The sequence below is a fragment of the Pipistrellus kuhlii genome, unplaced genomic scaffold (genome assembly GCF_014108245.1).
Source record: "Pipistrellus kuhlii isolate mPipKuh1 unplaced genomic scaffold, mPipKuh1.p scaffold_m20_p_11, whole genome shotgun sequence".
Taxonomy (NCBI): domain Eukaryota; kingdom Metazoa; phylum Chordata; class Mammalia; order Chiroptera; family Vespertilionidae; genus Pipistrellus; species Pipistrellus kuhlii.
The window spans coordinates 28,022,804-28,049,262 of record NW_023425416.1 but is presented as its reverse complement, the minus strand read 5'-3'; the positions used below and the strand labels follow the sequence as shown (position 1 = coordinate 28,049,262).

General features: G+C 37.0%; 1 protein-coding gene across 15 annotated transcripts in view; it reads left to right on the top strand.

Annotated features, from left to right (window-relative positions):
- Positions 1-26,459, top strand: part of CEP63 (centrosomal protein 63) — a 51,979-nt gene that overhangs the window by 21,861 nt on the left and 3,659 nt on the right. For 8 of the 15 annotated variants that reach the window (XM_036431385.2, XM_036431381.2, XM_036431386.1 and 5 more), the window contains 10 exons: positions 3,823-3,918; positions 4,837-4,959; positions 8,529-8,642; positions 13,097-13,330; positions 13,577-13,716; positions 16,812-16,946; positions 19,963-20,077; positions 20,706-20,903; positions 22,083-22,169; positions 26,252-26,457. In XM_036431385.2, coding sequence (XP_036287278.1) covers positions 3,823-3,918; positions 4,837-4,959; positions 8,529-8,642; positions 13,097-13,330; positions 13,577-13,716; positions 16,812-16,946; positions 19,963-20,077; positions 20,706-20,903; positions 22,083-22,169; positions 26,252-26,457 — 1,448 coding nt within the window. Of the gene's footprint in view, positions 1-3,822; positions 3,919-4,836; positions 4,960-8,528; positions 8,643-13,096; positions 13,331-13,576; positions 13,717-16,811; positions 16,947-19,962; positions 20,078-20,705; positions 20,904-22,082; positions 22,170-24,646; positions 24,701-26,251; positions 26,458-26,459 lie in introns of those variants that run through there. The other 7 variants (XM_036431391.2, XM_036431396.1, XM_036431394.2 and 4 more) reach the window with 5 other exon arrangements.

Sequence of the window (26,459 nt, the reverse complement as noted above, 5' to 3'; positions counted from 1 at the left end):
CAGGCATATAAGGAGACAGGACAACAACAATTTTAAAAAGGAGGGGCAATAAAATAGAGAAACAGATCCAACACAAAGCTAGATATGGGCACTGCCATGCTTAGACTTTACAGTAGTTATAGTTACTGAAGTTATAGTTCAGAGAGACAGGAGATTAGATCGAGCAATTGAAAAAGTGGGAACCAAAAAAACAACCAAAATGAATATTGAGAAATAGAATAATTTAAACCAAGGTCTTAAAGATTGAGGTAATTAGTAAACTGGAAGAAGCACAAGAGAAAATGTTTAGAATTAAGTAGACAAAATGATAGCAAATATAGAAGAGAAAGTAAAAGAAAGAGGATACAGTGAAAAGGTCTAGAATGACTGCTTTTGGAATCTCTGAAGGAGCAAAAAGAGCGGGAATGGGCAGAAGCAATATTTGACGATAAATTGGCTGAGGTTTTGCCAAAAGTGAGGAAAACCATGTATTTAAAAAATCCAATCATCTCAAGCAAAATAAATAAATATTTACCTAGATTGAAAACTAAAGACAAAGTAGAAATCTGAAAAACAATCAAGAGAAAATAAAACCAATAGTTATCTACCAAGATAAAAAGACATTATTTACAAATAGTTCTTAACAGTTGACTTGTCAGATAGAACAGTGAAACCAGAAGACAGCAGAAGGTTATCTACAAAGAAATGACTTGTTTTCTCTGCCAAACTAGAAATCTATACCCAGAATAAAAATGAAAGGGAGATATTTTTAGATCCACAAAAAGTAAGAGAATTTGTCACTGGCAGACCTGTACCAAGGAAATACTAAAGAATGCTCTTCAGGCAGAGGGAAAGTGACCCCAGATGGAAGCTTAAGAGATTAAGGAAGAAAGGGAAGGAAATAATAAATATGTGGGTAAAGCTAAGAGAATATTGACTGATATAACAACAATAACCTTTTCAGTTTAACATGTGTAGGATTATGATGGCATTTAAGTCATGTTTGGGATAAATGGAATTAAAGTATTTCTATAGTACTTGGGTTGCCTGGGAATTGGCAAATCTACTAATTAATATTAGATTTGTTCTATCAGAGACACATGTTTTAATCTTGAGAGAACCATTAAAAATACATATTAACATGTTAATAGTATACTATATCTTCCAAGCTATAGGAGAAAAATGAAATGATAAGAAGTTATTTCCAAAAAAGGCAAGATAGGAGAGAAAAAGGAAACAGAGTTTATTAAGTACAAATAACACTCAAGATACAGATTTAAATCTGAATAGGTCCATTCAATGTAAATCCACTAAATGGCCCAATAAGAAGATAAAAATTGTCCAACCTAATAAAAATAATTAAACTTTTTTATTTGGGGCTTATAAAGGTACATAAAAGTTGAAAGTAAAAGGTAAAATAAAAATATATTTCATGTAAACACTTTGAATAGAAATATCATATAGGTATATTCCTATTAGAAAAAGTACTTGAAGCAGAAGCAATGAACATTACTCAGGTGAAGAGAAATCCTTCATAATTATAAAATACAAAATTTTAGTACATATAACTGTAGCAGACAATCTCTGTGGCCAGTACCACATCTTCTTTGCCTTCTGATTTCATCTTGGCTATTTATGCAGCTCCTGTGCACTGCCAACATCTCACCACACTACGCTTCTTTCTGTGGAGCCTTGGAAAGCTGCTCAGGTGAACCTTAGGAGTGTGGGGATGTTAACACTCACAGGGCAGCTTTTAAACAGTGGAGGAACTGGAATCGGGGCATAAATTCTCCAGCTTATCATCCTTTAGAATCTAAAGTTTAGATAGAGGGACAGTTCTGAAACATGTTCTGTCTGGTTCCCTGTTAGTTCCCAGTGTGATTTAGGTGCAGCTGCTTAACTGCAGCAATCGACTCATTAACACCTTTTTATTCCTTCCCTGGGTCTCCCTTTCCATTTCCTCCCTGTGCTACCTGGGATCACTTCCATTTACTTGCCCCGAAGTCTAAGTCTCAGGCTATGTTTTGGGGGGAACTCAAACTAAGACAACCGAACCCCACTAAATTTGTAAGTATCTAATAAAACAGTCTGAAAAGAAAGTTCTTTCACTCTCCTTTATCTGTATGCAAGAAGAACACAGAACTATAAGGAGAAGTAGAATAAGTGACAGTTGTAGCTGGGGATTTTAACCTGATTTTCTTAGTAACTGATGGAACAAGAGACAAACATCAGTGAGGATATAGACTTGACCTAAGTTATACATACAGAACATTGCACAAGAGGACTGTGGAGTACATGCTCTTTTATAATACAAACAGAACTCTTTCCAAAATTGATCATTTTCTGGGCCAGAAAGTAAATCTCAACATACAGAGTATAGTCTCCGAACCTAGTGGAAACAAGTTAGAAAATACCTAAAAATTAAAAATCCTTTGAAATATTTTTATAAATGGTTTTCTCAGTTTATTTGCTTTTTAACTTCAATGGGGTTTAAAAAATATAGAATTTTTTACATTTTTATATAGTCAAGTCTATTCTTTTTAATGACTCAGTTTTAAGCTCAGAAAGTTTTATCCTATTCCAGCAACCCAATAAATATTCACTTCTTAGATCATTATTAAAGAGTAGTTTTCTCTTTTCTATTTTATTAACTACATTTAATCATTCTTCCAGTTTGAATTTTAGAGTTCCCTTTTCAAGTTAAAAAAAAAATCCTAGAATTTTTCATTGGAATTGCATTAACTTTTTGTTCTTATAAGAATTTTTTTTCTGTTTTTTTTTTAAATACACTGAAGTATAATTGAGCTATAACATTATATTAGTTTTAGGTGTACAATGTAATGATTCAATATTTGTATAAATTACAAAATGATCACTGCAATATGTCTGCTTAATCTCGTCATCATACATAATAATAATTTTTTTTGTGATGAGAACTTTTAGAATTTTTTTAAAAAATTACCGTTCTATATCATATTTGAGATTACTCCTGATCCTCATTCTTCCTCTCCCTCCTCACTTAGATGAAATTCTAACTGGAAGAGAGATTGAGAAACTCTGAGGAATATTGATGGGGGTGATGGTTAGGCATGAACTAGCTGTGGCTGGTATCAAACCATTTGAAATGGGTTAGGATTGTGGTCAGCAAACTGCGGCCTTTTGGCCCCTTGAGTGTGGCTCTTCCACAAAACACCAAAGCCTGGGCGAGTCTATTTTGAAGAAGTGGTGTTAAAAGTTTAAGTTTAAAAAATTTGGCTCTCAAAAGAAACTTCAATCGTTGTACTGTTGATATTTGGCCCTGTTGACTAATGAGTTTGCAGACCACTGGAACTGTTAGGATAATGTCCTTGCTCTGGTTGGTGGAACTGATTTCTCTGAACTGAGATACATGGTAAAGCAGGTGCAAGTCTCCTACTGTCTTTTCTGTCTGACATTACTATTTTGCATTTTGATTTATAGAACTTATTCTTGATGTCTCAGATTTTTTGCTTGTTCAATATTCTTAGTTTCCAAGGCTCTTATAACTTTGTATCTTAATTTTTTAATGTATTGTATCTTTTTATTTTTATGAAAAGGGTTAGGGAGAATAAATCAGACAGTGAGAGCAAGTTTTCATCTAAACCTAGAAATAGAACAGAACAGTTGTTTGTTTTCAATTTTTTTTGACAGTGTTATGGATCATTAAATAATTAGATATTTGACTTAACTGAGAAATGGGGTAATACCATATATAATTGAGAATTTGTGTTTACAAATAAGTACAAAAGTTATTTTCTATTTTTATGTTTCAGGGATATTGTTTCAATGCTAATAATGAACAATGCTACCACTGTCTACTTGTAGGTTGGAATGTTGCGTCAACAGGTAGAAGAACATGAAAAAGTCAAGCATGAGATGGCCATGGACTATAAGCAAGAATTAAAGAAACTACAGGAAGAAGTGAGACTTGATTTTGTTAGGAGTTGTATCATTTTGTCTTATTAACTTTGAGAATTTTGTTAACAGACTAGTTTCTACTTTGTAAAGTGGAAAGTATATAATTCATGGGAGGAACAGGGGCGGGAATTGATTTCTCTGGCAAAGAATCTTGCCTAATTACTTGTCTGGTACTACCTAGAACAGTGATTCTAAAATGTGTTTCTCAGTTGAGAAAGAAATAGAGCTATTTTTGTATATTAATACTGTGACATATTGATACCAAAACCATACTAAATATTATTTTTGAGTTAAATCAGTTACTACCCTGTTTCCCCGAAAATAAGACAGTGTCTTATATTAATTTTTTCTCCCAAAGTTGCACTAGGTCTTATTTTCAGGGGATGTCTTATCTTTCCATGCGCTATGTCTTATTTTCGGAGGATGTCTTATTTTCGGGGAAACACGGTAGATTTTAAGTATTGGAGGATCCAACAGTTTCAGAAGCATATTGGGATAAATAAGAGAAGTAAAGATTTTATTCTTCAGACTGGAAAAAGTTACTTAATTTCAAAATACTTCTCTCCTGCTTACTATTATACAGTGTCCCAAAGGAGAATGGCTCAAGAGCCACAGACTGGCTGCTTTTACTGGGAGGCGGGATGAGTTGTGGGGCTGTTAAATACAAGGCTTTTGTAATAACAAAGTTTTGTTAAGAAAAATATTTTTCCTTTATTCTATCTTTGACTCAATGTATTCTCTAGTGTTTATGTTTTCTATGTAGATTTGAGTTGTTTTGTAGTTTAATTTGCAAAGCAAACATGCTCTTAATCTACTTTCAGTAGTACTACTTGCTATTCTTGCTTTCACAATACCAGTTTGTTCCACCACCACTGTTTACAAATTCTTAAATTTTAAGTCTAGAAATAACTGTGTCTACAGTTAGGCAGACTGAAGAGAAGTTATGAAAAACTACAGAAAAAGCAAATAAGGGACTTCAGAGGAAACACCAAAAATCACAGGGACGATCGATCTGAAATTGAGAGGTTAACCGGAAAAATAGAGGTACGTTCATAGTATTATAATGATTTCTTCTTAGTGATTGTCAGCCTTCTTGGAGTAAAGTGCTATTTCTAGTAGTATTGGTTTCTGAAATCAATTTTCTACCATTTCCAGGACTGCTGCTAAGCTATTTCAAAGGTCGGGGGTGATCTCTACATCCTATCATCATATGGTTCCCTGTGGTTCATGGGGTAACTAGCTACCAGTAATTCTCTACAGGGCAGTACCAGCCTTAAAGGGCATTTGGGCCTGTATGCAGACATTTTTTGGTTGCCAAAATGACTGGGAGTGAAAGTGGTATTTAGGGGATAGGGACCAGGGACACTAAACATGTTCTATACAGGAAGGATTGCTATAACCAAAATGCTAATACTGGGAAACATTGACTACCAGTTACTAGTCTTTGGTGGGCAGTGTCCTCGTCTTTCTTATTGATGGGAGTAGGAGCTTAGTAATGTTGAAAGCAGAGGGCTCTTCTGTACAGAGTACTCTGCATATCAGATTGTTTATCCTTAGTTCCCATTCAGATATACTAAGCCATTTGCCTCCCTCTTTGCGCACCACTCCCTGTGCCAGTAGCTCTCTGCCACCCTCCTTCTCTCCTCCTATAGCTTGCTGCCCTGCCTCCTCCTGTAGCTTTTCTCAGCCCTCTTGTAATTCACTGCCCCGCCCTCCTGCAGATCCATTAGCTGGTTAGTCATTACGCCTTAAGGCATAAAGGATAATTAGCATATTCCTCTCTTATTTAGGACTAGAGCCCCAGTGCACGAAATTCATGCATGGTGCGAGGGAGGTATCCCTCAGCCTAGCCTGTACCCTTTCCAATCTGGGACTCCTTGAAGGATGTTCAACTGTCCATTAAGGCCCAATCCCTGTTTTGTGAGAGGGATGTCCAACCGTCCATTTAGTCCCTCTCACAATCCAGGACTGCTGGCTCCCAACAGCTTGCCTGCCTACTGCCTGATTGCCCCTAACTGCTTCTGCCTGCCAGCCTGATTACTCCCTAACTACACCCTTGCCAGCCTGATCAATGCCTACCTGCTCCCCTGCTGGCCTGATTGCTCCTAACTGCCCTCCCTTGTTGGCCTGGTTGCCCCTAACTGCCCTCCTGCAGGCTTGCTCCCCCTGCAGGCTTGCTCCCCCTGCAACTGCCCTCCTCTACAGGCCTGGTCCCCTCAACTTCCCTGTAGGCCTAGGTTCTCTCCCCAACTGTCCTCCCCTGCTGGCCTGGTCCCCCCCAATTGCCCTCCCCTGTTGTCCTGGTCTCCCCTAATTACCTCCTCTGCTGGCCCAGTCACCTCTAACTGCCCTCCCCTGCAGGTCTGCCCCTCTTCCCCCCAACTGTCCTCCCCTGCTGTCCTTGTCTCCCCCAATTACCCTCCTTGGCTGGCCCAATCACCCCTAACTGTCCTCCCTGTTGGCCTTATCACCCCCAACTGCCCTCCCCTGCAGACCTCGTCTCCCCTGACTGTCCTCCCTGCTGGCCTGATCACTCCTAACTACCCTCCCCTACAAGCCTGGGTCCCCCCCAACAGTCCTTCCCTGCAGGGTTGGTCCCCCCGAACTGCCCTCCCTTGCTGGCCTGGGCCCCCCCGCCAACTATCCTCCCCTGCAGGATCCCCCCCCTCCCCTCCCAACAGCCCTCCTCTGTCCTCCCCTGAAGGCCTGGTCACCCCCAACAGCCCACAACTCCCTCCCCTGCCAGCCATCTTATGGTGGCCATCTTGTGTCCTCATGGGGGCAGTCATCTTTGACCACATGGGGCAGCCAACTGTGTCTTAGAATGATGGTCAATTTGCATATTACTCTTTTATTAGATAGGATTGTATGGAGTCCCTGAAGTTCCTAAGGGATGTGGTGAGCTAACATTGCCAAGAGTAGGTGAAGGAGCAGCATGGGGCTGACACTCTTTTCCCTGGAATCTGCCATCCCCTCCTCTGATCTGCCATTGGTTCTCTAGTGCATCTAGGAACCATCCAGGGCCCTCTCCAGGCTCCCAGAGATGCTGATCCAGTAGGACCTAGGAATCCGCATATTATCCAGCTCCTCTAGCTGATTCTAATTTGAGAAACATTGGTCAACATCTTTGCATGTTTCTACTCACGGTAACCTGTTAAATGATAATGGCCAATGTATTATTACTACCTAGAATTGCAATTTCTGTTTAATATTCTTCTATATCTCAATATTTTATACAATTGAAGAGCTTAGAATCTGAGGACTACAGAGATACTGCTTCCTCTCTGGCCCTCTGCAGTGATATCTGGGCTTTCCCCCCCCCCTTCCCCCCCCCAAATTCCTCATTACTACTTCCTGACCAATCTCTTTTCTTTCTACCTGGAAAACACCATCTTTGATTTTCATGTCATCAGTTATATCACCAACCAATGTACATACAACCACAGTAGTCATACAATGAATGTATTGTCTATTGCTTTTACATTGAGTGGGGCTGGGATTTTTGTTTTTTTGTTTTGTTAGCTATTATATCCCTAACACCTAGAACTGTACCTGGCATATATGATCAAGTGAATGAATGAGCGATGATCTGACGGTTGGTTAACAATAATTACCCCAAGTTAGCATGAGATTTCTGGAGTTGCAGGTTCTGAAGGACAGTAACAGAAAGACTGAGTTTTCATTCCCTTTGAGTTGCCCTGTTTTCATAAATATTGGGCTAATTTTCTTGATCATGCAACTCAAAGTTACTATTGTTTTATCATTAACTTTAAACTGTTTGCTTTGGGCTATCATATCTGTTAAAATTTGGTACAGATTTCCCTTGTTATTCAAGTCTTCGCAGTTGTTCTGTTGAGAGAGTAAAAATTTGCATTTGAAAGGATATTGTGCTATCTGGGTCTATTTGGTTCCCGAGTTTTAGATACTGAGAAATAAGAATTGGGCTACCAGAGGACTTACCTGAAAAGTTATTTGTATCTGTTCAATTCTGGGTTTGGATATCAAGACTTTAGATAGCACCCTGGCTGGGTAGCTCAGTTGGTTGGAACATCATCCCATACACCAAAAGGTTGTGGATTCAATTCCCAGTCAGGACACATACCTAAGTTGTGATTTGATCCCAGATAGGGGCAAGTACAGGAGGCAACTGATCAATGTTTCTTTCTCCCTCCCTCCTCTAAAAACCAATTAAAAAAATATCCTCAGGTGAGGATTAAAAAAAGAGAATTTGGCTAGCAAGGGATATTTGTAATCATATTTTGAAATTTTAGTTATCTTAGCATCAGTTTTCTGAAAAGTCACTGAAAAATTATAACAGCCTTTAGGTGGCAGCAAATCTATGAACATCTCCATGAACCAGATTTAGCCTCTGTGTTTCATTCTCTTCACTATTAGGGTGTTTAATTTAGAAAGGCAGATACCCAGACACACAGTATGTAAGGAATTCAGTATTGCTCTACAGTCCTATTAGCTAAGTGAGTAATGGGCTCCTGTTGTGGGGAAAGGTGCATGTGTACCCAGGGACGTGGGGGAAAATTAAAGAAAAAGTGAATGTGGGAGGTATGACAGCAAGGGGAAGCACTTAGAAGTTAAGTATTTAATTGCCTTTTCAGGAATATCGTCAAAAATCACTGGACTGGGAGAAGCAACGTTTGATTTATCAACAGCAGGTATCATCTCTGGAGGCTCAAAGGAAAGCTCTGGCTGAACAATCAGAGATCATTCAGGTAGGATGTAGGCATTTTAAAAGAATGGGAGGCAGAGAGGTTTTGATTAAATTAGAAATAGCTTGATGTAATTCATGTGTGCTTATCCACATCCACTTGCCCACTTGCTCCTTTGCTTTACTCCCTGGCTTCCTTTCCCTCACTCATGCTCTCTCTCTTGCGGTCTTTGTCACCTTCTTGCATTCTCAGTCTCGCTCTATTCTCACATTCATGTTTATTCTCCTAATCTTGATCTCCATTGCTCTCCCTCCACTTTTCTCTTTCTACCCCTGTTCTCTCTCCGTCTTTGTGTCTCTGGCTTACTTGTTCTGGCTATTTCTGGCTGTGTCTTGCTCTGACTTGTGTAACTGGGGTACTTGGGCTGAGGTATCTCAGCTGGGAACTTCAGCAAGTCTCCCTGTTTGGACATCGTGCTAAGTATTCACATTGGTGTGCACACTAATTACAAGCAGGATCTTTGTGGCAACAGAAACACTTTTTAGAACACTGGTACAAACTGCTTTTTAATGAAGAACTAATAGCGTAAGCAAAACCAAAATACATAGCCACCAATTTAGCAATATTTCTTTTTGGGACAATTTCAGTTTGTTTGCTTTTTCAATTAAGAACTAAGAAAATAATGGGAAACATTAAAGAAAATGAATATTTGTGACCATCTATTATGTGCTAGACACTATCCAATGCCTCTTCTAGATGCAGTTCTCTAGAATATTTAGTTATATGTTATCTGTTTTATATGATAATTTGTTGAGATTGGTAATTATCTGTTTTATACAAGGAGGGAATAGATTGAATAAGTTAAGAGAACTGAAAGGAAGCTTTTTAAAACAAAAAATCTGCTTATTCTCTGCTTCAAGTCTCAGTAATGTATTTTTTTTTTTTTTAAATACGTGTATTTTTTTTTTTTATTGAAGAAGGGACAGGAAGAGAGAAACATCAGTGTGAGAGAGGATTACATCACTTGGCTGCCTCCTGCATGCCTCCTACTGGGGATATTGCCCGAAACCCGGGCGTGTGCCCTTGACTGGGATGGGATGAGACTCAACAGGCAACCTCCTGGTGCATGGGACCACGTTCAACTGAGCCATACTAACTAGGGCAATGTATTGGCTTTTGACATCCCCCTGAAGTACCAGCCTGCTGATAAACTACCACTGATGGCTCTGCTGTGAGTGACTCCATTGAGAATGTGGGAGGTAATTTGTTTTTAAAGCTGCAGTAAGCTACATGCCAGAATGAGCCAATAAAATCCTGGATGTCTAGACCTGAGTTTTTTTTTATCTGAACTAAAGTACTAAACAAATACAAATACACATAAGATATCGTTATGTTCTAATTGTAGCCTTCAGGTTGGCAAAAAAGAAAACTGAGCTTTTAATAGTTCTCAATTATTCATCTATAGAGTGTACTTATTATTGATTGCAGACCCTTTATTTTCAAATTACTATTGTGATTACTCTGCATAATTAAAACTTTATTGTCAGTAAAAATGAGATTTTTATGTACCAAAATTCAGCTAGGGCTAGGATAATAGGCCTTTAAAAAGCCAACATTTGTTTTCTAAGGGTATTTGAATTATTCTTCTCATACTTTTATTTAAGTTAAAACATGTTCCTTATATTTCTCTTTCTCCCTTAGCAAACCAACCAAATGAAATCTTTCTGTGATTCAGTATGTAGCAGAGCTGTATGATCCTCATTTAAGAAAAACAAACGTTTAAATAAATTTCTGTATACCAGTACCCAGCATTAATAGTTCTCATTTTGCCAGTTTTAAAAATATGGTGGTAAAAAGCACGTTAAAATTTGCCATCTTAACCATTTTAAAGAGTATATACAATAGTTCAGAAATGTCAAGTACATGCAGATTATTGAATAACAGATGTCTAGAACTTTTCCAACTTGCAAAAAACTAAGATTCTGTACCCATTGAACAACTCATTTGCTAATCTTGTTTCAGCCTTCCCTACTTTTTATTTCTGGCTGGAATATTACAAACTCTGTAACAGACATTGTCTTTTTTCCCAACAAAAAGAGTAAAAAACCCCATGCTTTTAGTATACCAGTATCACATTAGCAGAATAAATAATAACTTTTTATATAATTTAATATCTGGTATGTTCAGATTTCCCCAGCTGTCTTTTACAGTTCTATGCTCAAATTGGAATCCAATAAAAGTTGACAAATTGCATTTTGTTCATTTGTGAGTCGCTTTGAACAGTGAGGTAGAAAATCTGGGAAATTACATAAGTAGATATCAACATATAATACTTCCCCCCCAATTTAAAAAACTGTTTGATGTAAACTTTTTTCTTTTGTTTCTTAACATTTAAAAGTGGACCTCAGAATAACTTCTCACTCTTTGATTTATGTACTTTTTTGAGTTCTTTTCTTTTAGTCAGCTATTAAAATTACATAACACATGATCATTTTAGAAATATAAGAAAATGTAGATGAAATGAGAATTAAATAAAGTTGCCTATAATTCCATCCTTTAGAGATTTATAATGATTATTATTTTGGAGTAAATTTCTTCCAACATTTTCTATGCTTATATGCAGTGTACATTGCATTCAATATACATTTGGTAGAAAAACATGTATATGTATCACAAGAGAGGGATAGTTGCAAACTTTAAAATTTACCAAGAATGGAAAAATGGTAATTGTTGAAGATAGGTGATGGGATATATAGGAGTTCATCATTTTATTCTCTTTATATTTGTACTTTGAAATTTTTTATGAAACAACTTTAAAACATAGAGTGCTTACTCTGTGACAGACTATATGCTAAGCTCTTTATAATACCGTATTTTATTTTCACAAGTTGAAAAGTTTTCTTTTTTTAAATATGACATGTCAACAAATGTGTGGTCAGAATGATTGCATAGAAGTTCAGTCTGCCATTTAATGTACCATAATTTATGTAACCAATCCCTTGTTGCAGAACATTTAGTTTTTTACTTTTCTACTCTTGTAAATAGTGAGTGTTGGGAGAACATCCTTATATCAATATAAACATTTAGGAGTACCTACTTACTTATTTTCTTAGGAAATGGTTCTAGAAGTGAAATTGCTGCATCAGAGTAGTTTGTACATTCTTAAAGATTTTAACATATATAGTCAAAGTGCTTTCCAAAGATGTACTGATATAGACTTTCACCAGCAATATTTAAGAATGTACATTTTCTCTCACTTTTCAATATTAGACACTATTATTTCTTTTAATTTCCCTTACTTTTAGGCTTGTCTTTGCCAGTCTGTTGGGTGAAAAACAATGATGTTTGATTATTCATTTTAATTTGTATTTCTTTAATTATGCATGAGGTTGAACATTTTTTTCATCTGCTGATGGCCATTTCCATCCTTTTGTAAATTGTGTCTTTTGCTCATTTTTCTTTTAGGATATTTCTATTGTCTTAGTCTTTACCTATTTATATAAACTTTAGAATCAGTTTGTTGATATCCATAAAGTAACTTGATGGGATTTGATTGAATCTACAGTTCCCATTGAGAAGAACTGACATCCAGACAATATTGAGTCTTCATATCCATGAACAAGGCATACCTTCCTATTTATTTATGAAATCACATCTTCTTTGATTTCATTCGAGTTTTGTAGTTTTTCTCATATAGACATTGTACATATTTTGTTAAATTTATGCTTTTTAGGTATTCATGTATATGATATATTTTTAATTCAAATTTCACATGTTCATTGTTGGTATGTAGGAAAGTGATTGACTTTTATATGTTAACCTTGTATTTGAAACCTTGTTATAATTGCTTATTAATTTCAGGAATTCTTTTGTTGATTTTTTTTCCAGATATTCTACATAGATGGCCATATTATCTGTGAACAAATTGTGTCTTTCTTCCCAATCTGCTTACTTTTTATTTCCTTTTTTTGCATTATTGCATTAGCAAGGATATCAGTGTGATGTTCAAAAGGAGTGGTGACAGGGAACAACCTTGCCTTATACCTGATCTTAATGAGAGAGCTTCAAGTTTCTCCATTCAGTATAATGTTAGCTGTACAGTTTTTCTTTGTTTTTTAATTCTCTTTTATTTTTTAATTACAGCTGACCTTCAATTTTATATTAGTTCCAGGTATACAGCATAGTGGTTAGACATTTATATAATTTACGAAGTAATCCCCAAATAAGCCTGGTACCCACCTGACACTATGCATAGTTATTAACAATATTGTTGGTTTTATTCTCTATGCTGTAGCTTTACAGTTTTTATAGTCTTTATCAAGTTGAGAAAGTTTTTATCATGAGAAGTGTTTGTTTGTTTGATGGTGCATTTCTTATATCATGAATGGGATATATTTTTGAAGAGCTGATACTTTACATTTTTATGAAAGTAAAACTCAGTTTCATTTTAATTTTCCTTATTCATTGATTATTTTTTTATCATTTCACTTTTACCAATTGGCAATCTGTATTTCTAGGCTCAGCTTGTCAACCGAAAACAGAAATTAGAGTCTGTGGAGCTGTCCCGCCAGTCGGAAATTCAGCACCTGAGCAGTAAGCTGGAGCGGGCCAATGACACTATCTGTGCCAATGAGTTGGAAATAGAGCGCCTCACCATGAGGGTCAATGACTTGGTTGGAACCAATAAGACTGTTATACAAGAGCAGCGGCAAAAAGAAGAAAAATTGAGGGAATCTGAAAAAATGTTAGAGGTATGTTTTAAAATTGCTATAATTGGGGGAAATGTGTGTTTGTGTGTTTCAAGAGAGACTAATTAACCTAGAACTATTTCCAAAATTTGTGGTTTCTTCCCTATTCTATTGCTGATGGATCAGATATTGATACTCTTATTAATATTATACCTGTTAAAGAGTTTTCAATCTGATTCCCTGGTTTCCTTTTCTCTTGAAATAGAAAAATTGTAATAACATCTGACTTTTTATCTGAGTATTTTGTAGGTTCTGCAGGAAGAAAAGAGACAGTTGAAGGCAACTCTTCATTCTCAAGAAAATTTCATCCATGACACAAAAATGCAAAAGGAGACTCTACAAGCAAAATTAAGAGCAACCGACATTCAACACACAGTAGAGGTCATAAGGTATATTTCCTGTTAAATATCAATCCAGTTTTAATATTGCATATTTATAAATTTGTGTTTGTTATATTATGGGTTTTCTTAGTTTTATTTTTATTTATTTTTTATTATTATTTTTATTTTTTTTAATAAATCTTTATTGTTCATATTATTACAAATGTTCCTCATTTTTTTCCTCTCCATTGCTCCCCTCCACCAGGTTCCCACCTCACCCTCTGCCCTTTCCCCACGCCTCATTGTCCTCATCCATAGGTGCACAGTTTTTGTTCAGGCTCTTCCCGCACCCCCCATTCCCCTTTTCCCCCAAGAATCGTCAGTCCACTCCCCTTCCATACCTCTGATTCTATTATATTCACCAGTTAATATTGTTCATCAGGTTTTTTAATTCCCTTGGCTATTAGTTTCACTTGTTGATAGTTATGTATTTGTTGATCATAATTTTTATCTATATCTTCTTCCTCTTCCTAAAGAACCCCTTTCAGCAATTCATATAATTCTGGTTTGGCGGTGATGAACTCCTTTAGCTTTTTTTTATTTGTGAAGCTCTTTATCTGGCCTTCCATTCTGAGTGATAGCTTTGCTAGGTGAAGTATTTTTGGCTGTAGGTTCTTGCTATTCATCACCTAGAATATTTCTTGCCATTCCCGTCTGGCCTGCATGGTTTCTGTTGAGAAATCAGCTGACAATCATATGTGTGCTCCTTTATAGGTAACTACCTGCTTTTCTCTTGCTGCTTTTAATATTCTCTTCGTCTTTTGCTCTCAGAATTTTATATGATGTGTCTTGGTGTGGTCCTCTTTGGACTCCTTTTGTTAGAAAAGATTAACCACACAAATTTTTACTAAAATTTAACTCAGAAATTAAAACTAAGAGAACCCGAGAGAAACCAAGATGGCGGCATAGGGTAGACACCTACCACAACAAATTTGAATTTAGAACTGGAAAACAGGGGAAACCCCTTTTGGGGTTCTGTGTGCTTCCTGGACTTATAAGTCTATTTCTTTCCCCAGGTGGGGGAAGTTTTCTGTCACTATTCCTTCCAGTAATCTTTCGGTATCTTGCTCTCTCTCTTCTTTTGGGACCCCATAATTCTGATGTTGGTTCGTTTGAAATTGTCCCAGAGGTTTCTTACACTATAATATTTTCAACTTTCTGGATTCTCTTATCTTCTTGCTTCTGTGGAGGAGTGTCCTCTGGCTCTTTGTGTTCCAAATCTTTGACTTGATTCTTGCGATCTTCCATTCTGTTTTTAGGACTCTGTATAATATTTTTTATTTCAGACAATGTATTCTTTATTTCTAGTTGATCCCTTTTCGTATCCTCATAGGTCTCATTTATTTTATCAGCCTTTTCTAGGAAATTCTTGAAAAATCTTATAAGTGTGGTTTTGAACTCTATCTCCAATTGCTTCTTGTCCTCCATTTCTTTTGTTTGTGATCTGTTTCCTTGTCTCGGCATTTTCACAGCTTCCCCGAGTTGGTAGGGTGGCTTTGTGTGCTAAGGAGTCCTATATGGTTCAGTGAGTAAGCCTCCCAGTTACCTGAGGTGGACAATCTTGTTGTAGCCCTTTGTGGGCTGTGTGTGCAGTCTTGTTGTTAAGCCTTGCTTGTTGTTGGTATCACCGGGAAGCGTTGATCTCCAAGCCAATTGGCTATGAGGATCAGAAGTGTCTCAGCTAGGAGGGTTTCTGTATTCTGCTTGGATAGGGCAGAGTCTCGGGATGGCACAGACAAGCTATGTTGAATCCCGCAGGATTGGTTGCAGGCGCATGCACCTCTTTGGTATAGGCGCAGACAAGCTTTGGATTCTTGTCTGTCCCTCCCTTGGAGAGTCCTATTTGTGGCGAACGAGAAAGCTAGCCACTGGAAGGGCTTCTGTGCTCTGCTTGGATGGGGCAGAGTCTCGGGTGGTGCCGACAAGCTTTATTCAGCCCCTCCCTACAAGGGTCTGGTTTCTGACCAGTAATGGCTGGGCTGCTGGCTTCACACACCTCCGAGAGATCTCTGCCTGCTGCCTGACAGTCTGGCCTCTCCCTGTCTGGTGCCGACTATCAGAGCAATAGGGTGGTTCTGTTTTCCTTCTGAACAAGAAAGCTAGCAGGGCGTAAGCCAGCAGCGAACTTGGCCCACCCTTTCCACACTCCGCAAGCAAGCCAGCAGCGAAGTCGGGTGGCCACCTTTTTGCATGCACAGTTCTCCGCACCTTCAGTTTCTGAAGCTCAGCGTGCCTTCTCTCTCCTTCCCAGATGGTAGAACCTCCTCTCAGCCAGCCGTCTGGTGCTTCAGAGCGATGTTTCCCCTGTTTTCCAGTTCTAAATTCAAATTTGTTGTGGTAGGCTGCATTCAGGTGTCTACCCTATGCCGCCATCTTGGTTTCTCTCGGGTTCTCTTAGTTTTAATTTCTGAGTTAAATTTTAGTAAAAATTTGTGTGGTTAATCTTTTCTACCTTCAATTTGGGTCTATAACCTAGAGTCTCTGATGTTTAGAAAATTAGGAACCACTTGGTCAATCTGTACCCATGGCCAAATACCAAATATGAAAGGAATTATAGGTCTCATCTTTTGGAAGGCCTCTCTTCCTTGGTAGATTAGGTCATGATTATTAGCTGTTTATTATCAATAAGACAGCTATTGAGATGGCCCTTTAAAAAATTTTCTAAAACTGATTTTATTTCTGAAATGAATTACTGCTGTGATATTTGCACTGGAAATGATATAGAAGGAGCTGTGTTCATTTGGCTTGATTTAACTCTGGTGCACATTTCTATTCTTGCCAGAATTCTCCAGTAATTTTCTAGTGTCTTTGACTCAAGGTATCAAGTGTCAACAAAGTGATTTTTGTCAATTTTTCTTTTCCCCTTGAAAATCAGGCCAAGTTCCAGTTGGGAAAGGAATGAACTGTTGCCAACATTTTTGAGAAGCATATCTCTTGCCTCTTTACTCCTCTAGTGTCCTTTTCCTAAAGAGGAAGCAAACTGAAGAGTCCCAGAGAGTTTTGTTACCAAGAACAGTTGGGAAATGTGATGATAACCTGTGTTGTGTGTTATTTTTGTTTGCAAAGATAAAAGGCCTTTAATAGTCCTCTGTATCCCTCCATAGGTCACTGGAGGAGTCTCAGACTGAAAGGCAGTACACTACGCATGAGCAGGACTTAGACAACGTGCTCTCCCAGCTGGATTTGACCCACACCAGTGAGGAGCTTCTGCAGGCAGAGGTGACTCGTCTGGAAAGCAGGTAGATACCTAACTCGTATACACATTTCAGAAATGGCCAAGTTGTTAAAAATGCTGTTCATCATCATATTGATAAAGTACTAATATAACAGTCAGTTTTTTCCCCTTTAGCATCCACAAATGGTCTAACTTCTTATTTCTTTGAGAAAAGAAATTAAAGGAGAACTTCCTAACTTTCTGCCACCAAATGTACCAGCCTGCCTGCATCTGTGCCCATAATCTGTTGCAGTGGCTTAATTGATGGGTGACATGTCTGCTCCTAAGACTCCACTTGTGTACTGTTCACAGTTTTTTTCTCTCCTCTTTTGCATCATAACGTTCTTCTCTGATAAATAATTTTCCAGTGGTATCAAACATGCTTTAATATTTTCTATCTTGGGGGAAAATTTTAAACTTTCCTTTAATCTTATATCCCTGCCAAGTTTCTTCCATATTTCTCTGCTCTCTTTCAAAACCAAATTCTCAAAAGGGCGTCCGTGCTGTCAGTACTTCTTCACCTTCCACCCGTGTGGAGCCCCTTCCTCTCCACCAGCCAGCTCGTGGAACTGCCTTGGCAAGGCACACTGGACACGCGTGTTCCTTCCGTCTGTACTGAAATGCTATTGGTATTTTTACTGGGGGTTAATTTAATCCTGACTTGTATCATTGTCACACTGGTGAACACTTTTGTCATATCTCTAGACTTTTTGACTGGGGAGAGTTTGATATTTTATTTTAAACACTAATCATGATCATTTGTAGACTAGTATTTTCTGTATCTAAAAGGTAAAATATATAAACTATAAGCTTTTAGGCAAACAAATATCAGAAAATTATTGCTTTACCCTTTTAAATTTATCTTTAAGTAAGACTTTTTTTGTTTTTACTTTTATTTCTGTTTTTGGAAACTACTAAGTATTTTCTTTCCATATTAAATATACATGCCTACACATATCCATGTAATTGTGTTTTTTTTTTATTTCTTTTTCACCCTGGAGTACTTAAGATATTCCTGGTCATCATTATTGAGTGTTTATGTACACTTTAGATTGATTAAAATAAACAAAATCTTCTTTTTGACAGTAGAACTAATTTGACATTTTTACTGTAGCTTTTCCAGTAATTGGCTTCTGAGCTATCTGTTGCATGTATGTGTGTTTACTCTGCTCTCCTCTCGCTCTGACATGCAGGGTGACCTGGGACACTTAGCCTCTGTAGACCCTGACTTCCTCACCTGTACAGAGGACAAGGGTGTCTCTGATCCCTCCAACTCAGTGTTTGACATATCAAGTACCAAATAAGTGAGCACTGTAGGATTTTCAGGAATAGGTAAAACTGGAATGGATACAAACACCAATGTTCAGTACTCAAACACTGGATTTAAAAAATTCTTTTTTTTTTTTTTTGTATCTAAAAAACTAGAAATAAGGAACCCTTTTAGATAATTTGTGTTGTTCAGTTTGAATAAAATATTACTTAATTGGAAGGACTTAAATAATGGTTTTTGTATTGTTGAATTTTAAAGATTGTTTTCGTTCTTTTTAATAACAGCTTATCTGATAAGTTGGCTGTGTTGCTGAAACACTCTAGGTAGTTATCAAGCATTTATTGAGCAATCTGGAACCAAACGATCCAGGTGTAAAGAGGATGGTGGGCAAAGACAGAGGAAAATAAGAATAAAAAACATTATTTTAATCACAGAATTTATAGTTTGGGAGACAAAATATACACAGTAAAGAACCTGAGAGCAATTTAGGTAAATTTTTAAGTCTAATACCAAGTGCAGAAGATAGCCAATTCTTTTTTCTCATTGATGTTTTTATCTCTCTCCTTCTTTCCTCTCTGAAATCAATAATAATACTGGTTTCCATTTGATGAACACAGGTGAATGGTAGACGGAAGGAGGGATGGAAAACTAAGATGTGTACACATTAAATTCTAACATTTGTACACATTAAAATCTAACATTGGAGATTACATATAAACCAATATCAGCATTTTTTATTAAATATATATTGGATTGTCTCTTGGCCATTTTATAAATAAATATATATATATCATATATATTTCATATATATATATATATATATATATATAATAAAGTATTAGATTTAAGGTAGAAAATCTACACATTCAAGCTATAAAAAATGGAAAATAGACTACATTTAAGGTGATTAGGGAAATGATCAGGAAAGCTCTGGTTTGATTCTTGAAAGGATGCTGACCTTCCATTACTAGGTAGGAGAGGAAGCTACTGCGTGGTCATGGGGATGGTCTGTGCAGAGACAGGAAATCAGGTACAGCAAAGGGCACACAGTAGAGAGAAAGCCTGTTGACTCAGAAGAAAAAATATTTTATTAGTAGAAATGTGCAGTGAGGTAAGAGAGGTATGGTGCCCATGAAGTTCCTATACCTGATAAGGGATTCATTCTTAAGTAAGGGTGACAATTTGGTACTCTAAAAATTTTTCTGACAGCTATGTGTAGAATAGCATTGTAGAGAGGATTTAGATTATGATGGCAGCCTCTGTACAGCTAGAAAAGGAAAATTAGCTACAATATTCAGCATGTTGTAACCAGTTAAATTTGAAGCTGAAGGAAAGACTATAAGAAAACACAGAAACAAGTATTTCCAGCCCTGGGCAATTTAGCTCATTGGATAGAGCATCTGCCGGCGGATTGAAGGGTCTGGGGTTCGATTCCTGTCAAGGGCACATACCTCAAATGCAGGCTTGATCCCTGGCCCTGGTTGTGGTGCATGCATGCAGGAGGCAATCAATCGATTCTCTCTCTCACATCTATGTTTCTTTGTCTCTTTCCATCCCTTCCAAGTCTAAAAAAAAAAAAAAAATGTATCTCCAAAAGTTTGAGTTGAATTTAGCTGCCTCAGGTGACAAGGAAATTGGAAATGAGTTTTAATTTGGGGTGGGGGGTGATGTTTGCATACATGTCTTGGATATCAAAAAGGTAATTTAGATACTTCAGTTTGTGGGTTTTGGGGTTTTGTTTTAAATATGTGATCCTATTTTTGTCATACAGCTTGGAATCTGTGAGTATAACATGTAAACAGCTGAGCCAAGAACTAATGGAAAAATATGAAGAATTGAAGAAGATGGAAGTACATAACAATGAGTACAGGGCAGAGATTAAGAAGGTAATTGTTTGTGCTTATGGATTGAGTTCTGGATTTCGGAGGTTGTAGGAGAAAGGGGCTACTTGTATTCAGGGGTAAATGATGGCATGGATATGTCGCTTCTCTGTGCTGACTGTAGTTAATATTCTTGTGCTGGCTGTTGAGGTGTGCAGAGCTGTCTGTCTCTGTAGTAATGGGCCCTGGCCGTCCTGTTTGTTGACTCAGATTTTTTATTACTTCTTTGAGGTTACTTCTAGCCCTTCTCTTCTTCTTATCTTCCTATTATCATCTATGGACCAGGAAACCATGTAAGCAACATTTTTAGATTTGTAGCTAACAAAAAAATGAAGGTCCCAGGTGCTGACCTCTAAATAATATGTGCATGGGCTTTGATACTGGTTCTCAGTGTTTGAATAGGAGGGCAATTTAGTTGTATCTGTCCTGTTTTGAGATATAAGTGATTATGGGTATAACTAGCTGACCTTCAGTATAGATATGCAACTTGGTAAATTGCTAATTTTCTGCAGATTTAATCTAGGAAACTATTCATGTTTTAAGGTAAAAATTATATTATTTTAACTACTAATGTATTTTTCAATCTTTATGCTTTCTCTTAATATTTTATGTTTTCCTTTCTGTTGCTTTGTAGTTGAAAGAACAGATTTTGCAAGCTGACCAGAGTTACAGTTCTGCACTCGAAGGAATGAAGTTGGAAATCTCCCAATTAACTCGGGAGTTACATCAGCGAGATGTCACTATTGCTTCTGCCAAAAGTTCTTCCTCCGATATGGAAAAGCGACTCAAAGCAGAGATACAAAAGGCAGAGGAAAAAGCAGTAGAGCACAAGGTGATACTCTAACAAAATCTCATTTTACTTGAAGTTTGTTTTTGAAGATTGAATTTATTCAAGTTATAATTTCCAAAGTATTTAATTCGGTAAATTAGACACCTGTTTTGAGCTGAGACTATGGTATGCTGGGAAACAAGCATTCTAGGGAGGACTGGTGGGAGGTGAGACTAGATACAAAGTGAGGAGGCTGTTGCTGTGGGGTGTGGTGAGACTGTGACATGTTCTCCATGACAGACTAGAGTACAAGTTGTGCAGGTGACAGTGGAAGGGACTGAAAAGCAGGGGCTAGCTCCTGAAGGGTCCCGTCAGTCATGTGTAAGAGTTGGAGTGTGGCTAGAATAAAAGATCTCTGTGATCATCACATGGGGAAGAAGCAAGGAGGCAACTGAGTGGAAAGTGATGCTCTTTAGTGAAATAGAGAAAAGATAGCAAGCAGTTAGGGGGAGGATAATGAATTTGTATGAAATGTAAACAAAACAGGGAAGCTGATAGAGGGGACAATGGTTTGGCACATATGGCTTGTGAGGAAGGCTGGACTTTCACATGGAAATTGCTAATAGTGAATTCCACAGAGGGCCTGGAGTTCAAGATTAAAATCAGGATGAGACATTTAGCTGTGAAAATATTTGCATAAAGTTGGCATTTGAAATATTCTGAGAGACTTAGATTATAATGAGAAAGCATAGAGTATGAAGGGCAGAGACTTGAACCAAACTTAGGACATTTCTCACTTAGGGTAAAAATGGTGTTGGCATGAAGCTAAAAAAATAAAAATAAAAATAAATAGCAGCAATAAGGAAGGAAAGTTTCACTAAGGATGCAGGAAGGCAGGACTTTTTGATCGAGCAGAAAGACAGGAGAATGAAGACTAAAAGTAAGGTATTATTTTTTGAAAAGCATGCAGTCCATGTGATGTTGGAGGTAGAAGCCTAATCAGAAGAGGCTAACACAGGGAGGGTTAGAACTCTGCTAGGGATCTGATTCATCTTCTTAGAAAAATATTTTAATCACATGTATGTTGATTCATCTTGAAACACCTTTAAAAATATTTTAAGAAAGTATTTATAAATGAAGAATATAACTTCATGTAATGAAAATTACATGTGAAAACATTGTGTAAGATGTACTTGATTTGTTATTTCTGTGTATTTTTGTTTTCTGCTTTTTCCTTCTCAGGAGATTTTGGATCAGCTGGAGTCACTGAAGTTAGAAAATCGTCATCTTTCTGAAATGGTGAAGAAACTAGAAGTAGGTTTGCATGAGGTATATAAATAGAAATGAGTTTTTTTGCTATGCAAGCCTTTAAAGAAATCACTTTATAAATATTGATATTGTAAAGAGAGTTAAGATCAAATATGAAATGATCTTTCTGCAGAAATCTTCCCAAACATAGTGATGGAAGTAAGCCAAACTTGATTCTCTCCTCTAGCAACTGGAAGATACCTTTGATATTATGCACGTGTTAAAATACATTTATGTATATAAAGGATTTAGCATAGTGCTTGGCATTTAGTAAGTACACAAAAAGTGTTAGATGCTATTATTATAATTATGTTCACAATATATTTTCATTACAATGTATATCATCTTGTTAATAATTTAGTTTTAATTATATTTCTATAAGGAATTAATCAAATGTTCTAAAATCTTTTATGTTTAGATCATTTTACTAGATGATGACCCAAGGACAAATAAGAGAATTATTCTCTTTAAGACAGGGGTGGGGAACCTTTTTTTCTGCCAAGGGCTATTTGGGTATTTATAATATCATTCATAGGCCATATAAAATTATCAACATAAAAATTAGCCTGCTATATTTGATCAAACATTTAATTAACTTACCCTAATGCTTTGGCAGGGCCAGACCAAATGATTTTGTAAGCCCTATACGGCCTGCATGCAGAACCTTCCCTACCAAAGCTCAAGATTGAGAATAGTCTAGTAGAGAGATAAGAAGTGTGTACTAGCTCCTATGAAACCAGAGAGCATGATTAACTGACAGTGAGCCATAAAGTATTAATACTCTTAACTATTTTGTTATAAATTCTTATAACTTTCAAAATGACCCATCTATTCTAACCCATCTTTTTTTTTTTTTTTTTCTTGTACGTCCAAGAAAATATATGCCTCCAAAGACGCAGTTACTCACTGCCCGTATTAGCTCTCATGTAGTTCTAATTTCACAATTACGGACTCTTGGGGCTGGGTGGGAGGAAGTGCAACACACTACATCTACAACTTTATTTCAACTAAAAGAAAATATGGGGAACTATTTTTATAATCTTTTGGGAGGGTAAGATTCTCTTAACATCATGGAACCATAAAGAATTTACAGTGTAAGGAATTTTATAAAATAAAAATGCAAAATTTCTGGGTTGCAAAAGATCCCATTAAAAAAAAAGACAGACTGGGGAAAACAATCTATAAACAGACAGATGGTTAACATAAAATATTAATATATATAAAGATTTCATACAAATAAAAGATAATACAGTAGAAAAAATGATCAAAGGACATAAATAGGTAATTTATAGAATACAAAAATCCAGAAAACAAGGAGAGCTGTTCAACCTCTCTAATAATCAAAACAAAATAAGTAAATGTTTTATTGCTTATTGGATTGACACTGAAGTTTACAAACTAATTAATATAGCCAGTGTTGGCAAACACACAGGGAAGCAGGCCCTTTCATGCTCTGTTAATGAGAAAGTGAATTGCTAAATCTTTCTAAGAGGCAATTTAGCAACATCCAACAAACTTGTAAAAATATATAGCCTATAGATCAATTGGTTGCCTCCCATAGGAGCCCGCACCACGAATGGGATCCCAAGTCGTGTGCCTTTCTGAATTTGATATCATAGTTATTGCTAAATAATTCCCCAGAAAGGCCCTATCAATTTTCATTCCCAAAGAACTCGTCCTGTAAGAGCAAATGTGCAAAAATGGTCATTTTATTGTTTGCAATACCTCAAAATGTGAAATAAACCAAATGTTAATTTGGGAGGGATGGTTAATTTGTGGCTTCCTATATTATGAAATATTACGCTGCCACTATAGGTGGTAGATGAAAATATGCCTCTAACCTTGCTCCTTCCTCCTCGCCCTCTAAAACTATAATGAAAGGAATTACTTTAAACCACAAACTTACAAGATGGTAAAAATAGGAAAGGAGACTAAAGCTAAATATCTTGGGAGGGGGACGATGAAGGGATAGAAATGACTTTTTATACCCCGATAAAGCCAGTACTAAGTTAGCAGTGGAGAGAGCCAAGAGCTAACTGGTTTATAACACAGCATCTTCAGAAGGCCCAGAGTTGGCAATGACTGATTGATAGAATCTTCTCTCATGCAGTGAGGACCTGTTCACATAGGAGTTGGGAACTCCCTGTTCAGCTCTGTTTCTCCTGAGACCTCCACCGCACAGTGGTAGTACTGCCCTTTCTTTATACAGCCAGGTGTGTGCTTGCTGCAGTTTTATATTGCCTTTTACGTTCACTTATCTGCAATTGTTAATGAAATAAAATTTGGGAAAACTTAAAAAGATGCCTGGCAAAGGCAAGCATTATCTTTAAAAAAAAAAAAAAAAAGTATATTTGATGACATTAGGCATCAGACTCAGGCTGGTGAAAATCCTGTCATAGTTTAAATTCCCTCTGGTTTTGAGGTTACACGCAGTGGGGATATGTTGTACATATTAAGAATAGTTATTACAAATTGTCTTTTTGTATTTTACCAACTAGGAAAGTAGAATTGCTTTTACAAATGAAAGTTTGTATTAAATAGCTATTTAAAAAAAATGTTTTTTATTGAATTTGAGAGAAACATCTATGGAGAGCCTCCTGCATACCTGCTACCAGGGATTGAGCCTGCAACCCAGACCAGGAATCAAACTGGCAACCTTTGGGATGATGCCCAAGCAACTGAGCCACACTGGCCAGGGCCTTTTTAAAATCCTCACCCAAGGATAGATTTTTATTGATTTTAGAGACAGAGGAAGGGAGAAGAAGAAAGATAAAAATATCAATTGGTTGCCTCCCATATGAGCCCAGATCAGGAATCAAAACTGCGACCATTCTGCGAATGGGCCAATGCTCTAACTAACTGGCCACAGTGACCAGGGTTAAATGACAATTTTAGTAAATCGATTACCTAATGAGAACAATAACTCTGGTAAATAAATGATCACATCTTAAAATAGTTTTATTTCTAGTTTTGACTATAGTATGCAGTTTAAATCCTGTGTTCTGCAGATTCTTTTAGGAGGTGGATTTTAACTGGCATTGATAATTTATTGAAAGATTTTGTAACTCATTGTCACTAGTGGTACTCGGGTAGTTGAAAGGTTGTATTTTAAAGTTTATGCTTTTGTTGGATAAATTCTGTTATGTCAAACCACTCTTGACCAATCTATTTTCAAAAAATTATTTACAGAAAAGACCAAACTAAATGTTGTATTAAACTCCAGAGATTACAGGAATTTTTCAGACTGCTAATGAAATATTTTTTCATTAGAAAAAAAAAATAGTCCAGACACCCCTCCCTCCCCAGGTACTATGTTACCAGGCAGTAACATTTATGATGAAAACTCAGACCAGATCAGAGTAGTAATTCCCAGTTTGTAATTCCCAGGGCTGCTTTATCATGTCCAAATGTATTTCACGCACAAGATTGGGTACCAGTGTTATATAAAAATATCTAAGGCTAAAGAGTATTTATTTAAAAGTTGCCCCTGCTGGCCAGAATTCCTTTTTGGAAACTTCTGTTCAATTTCTTTCTGTCTCTTTGTTCTTGATATCTTTCCACAGGAGTTCCAGGGCTATTCAACCTTCTCTTTCTTTTTTAATATATTTTTATTGATTTCAGAGAGGAAGGGAGGGATGTGATGTGAGAGAGAATCATTGATTGGCTGCCTCCTGCATGACCCTTTCTGGGGATCGAGCCCACAATCCTGGTATGTGCCCTTGACTGGAATCGAATCCAGGACCCTTTAGTCACTGACCCAACCAAACCAGCAAGGGCCAACCTTCTCGCTCTTGAAGAACCCATGACTGCTATCTTGTTTTTTCTCTGTTCTGATTCTCACCTGGAGCCTTCCTCCACCTGTGCATATTCCTGACACAGCAGGAAGCCCTGTGTGCTCCAAGTGTGCATCCATTTACTGCAATAACAGAGAACCTTTTCTCTTAGTCTACAGAGAGCCAAAAGCAAGTCTTCACTTTTTCCAAAGTAAAGGTTTAGGTGAACTAGTTACAACTGAAAAGAAAGTAATTTTCCACTGGCAGGGATATCACAGATCACAAGTGTTCTTATACAAATTAAGTGACTCTAGTATTCTTTTTTATTAGGCTAAAGGGATTTCACTAGCAGACCTCCAGGAGAATTATATTGAGGCATTAAATAAATTGGTGTCTGAAAATCAGCAACTACAGAAAGATTTGATGGCTACCCAATCTAAGTTGGATATTTCTACTCAGATGTGCCAAAAAAACCATGACACACTCTTAAAACCGACACACAGCAGATCACCTGGGTTCAAGAATACAGAGTTCAAGT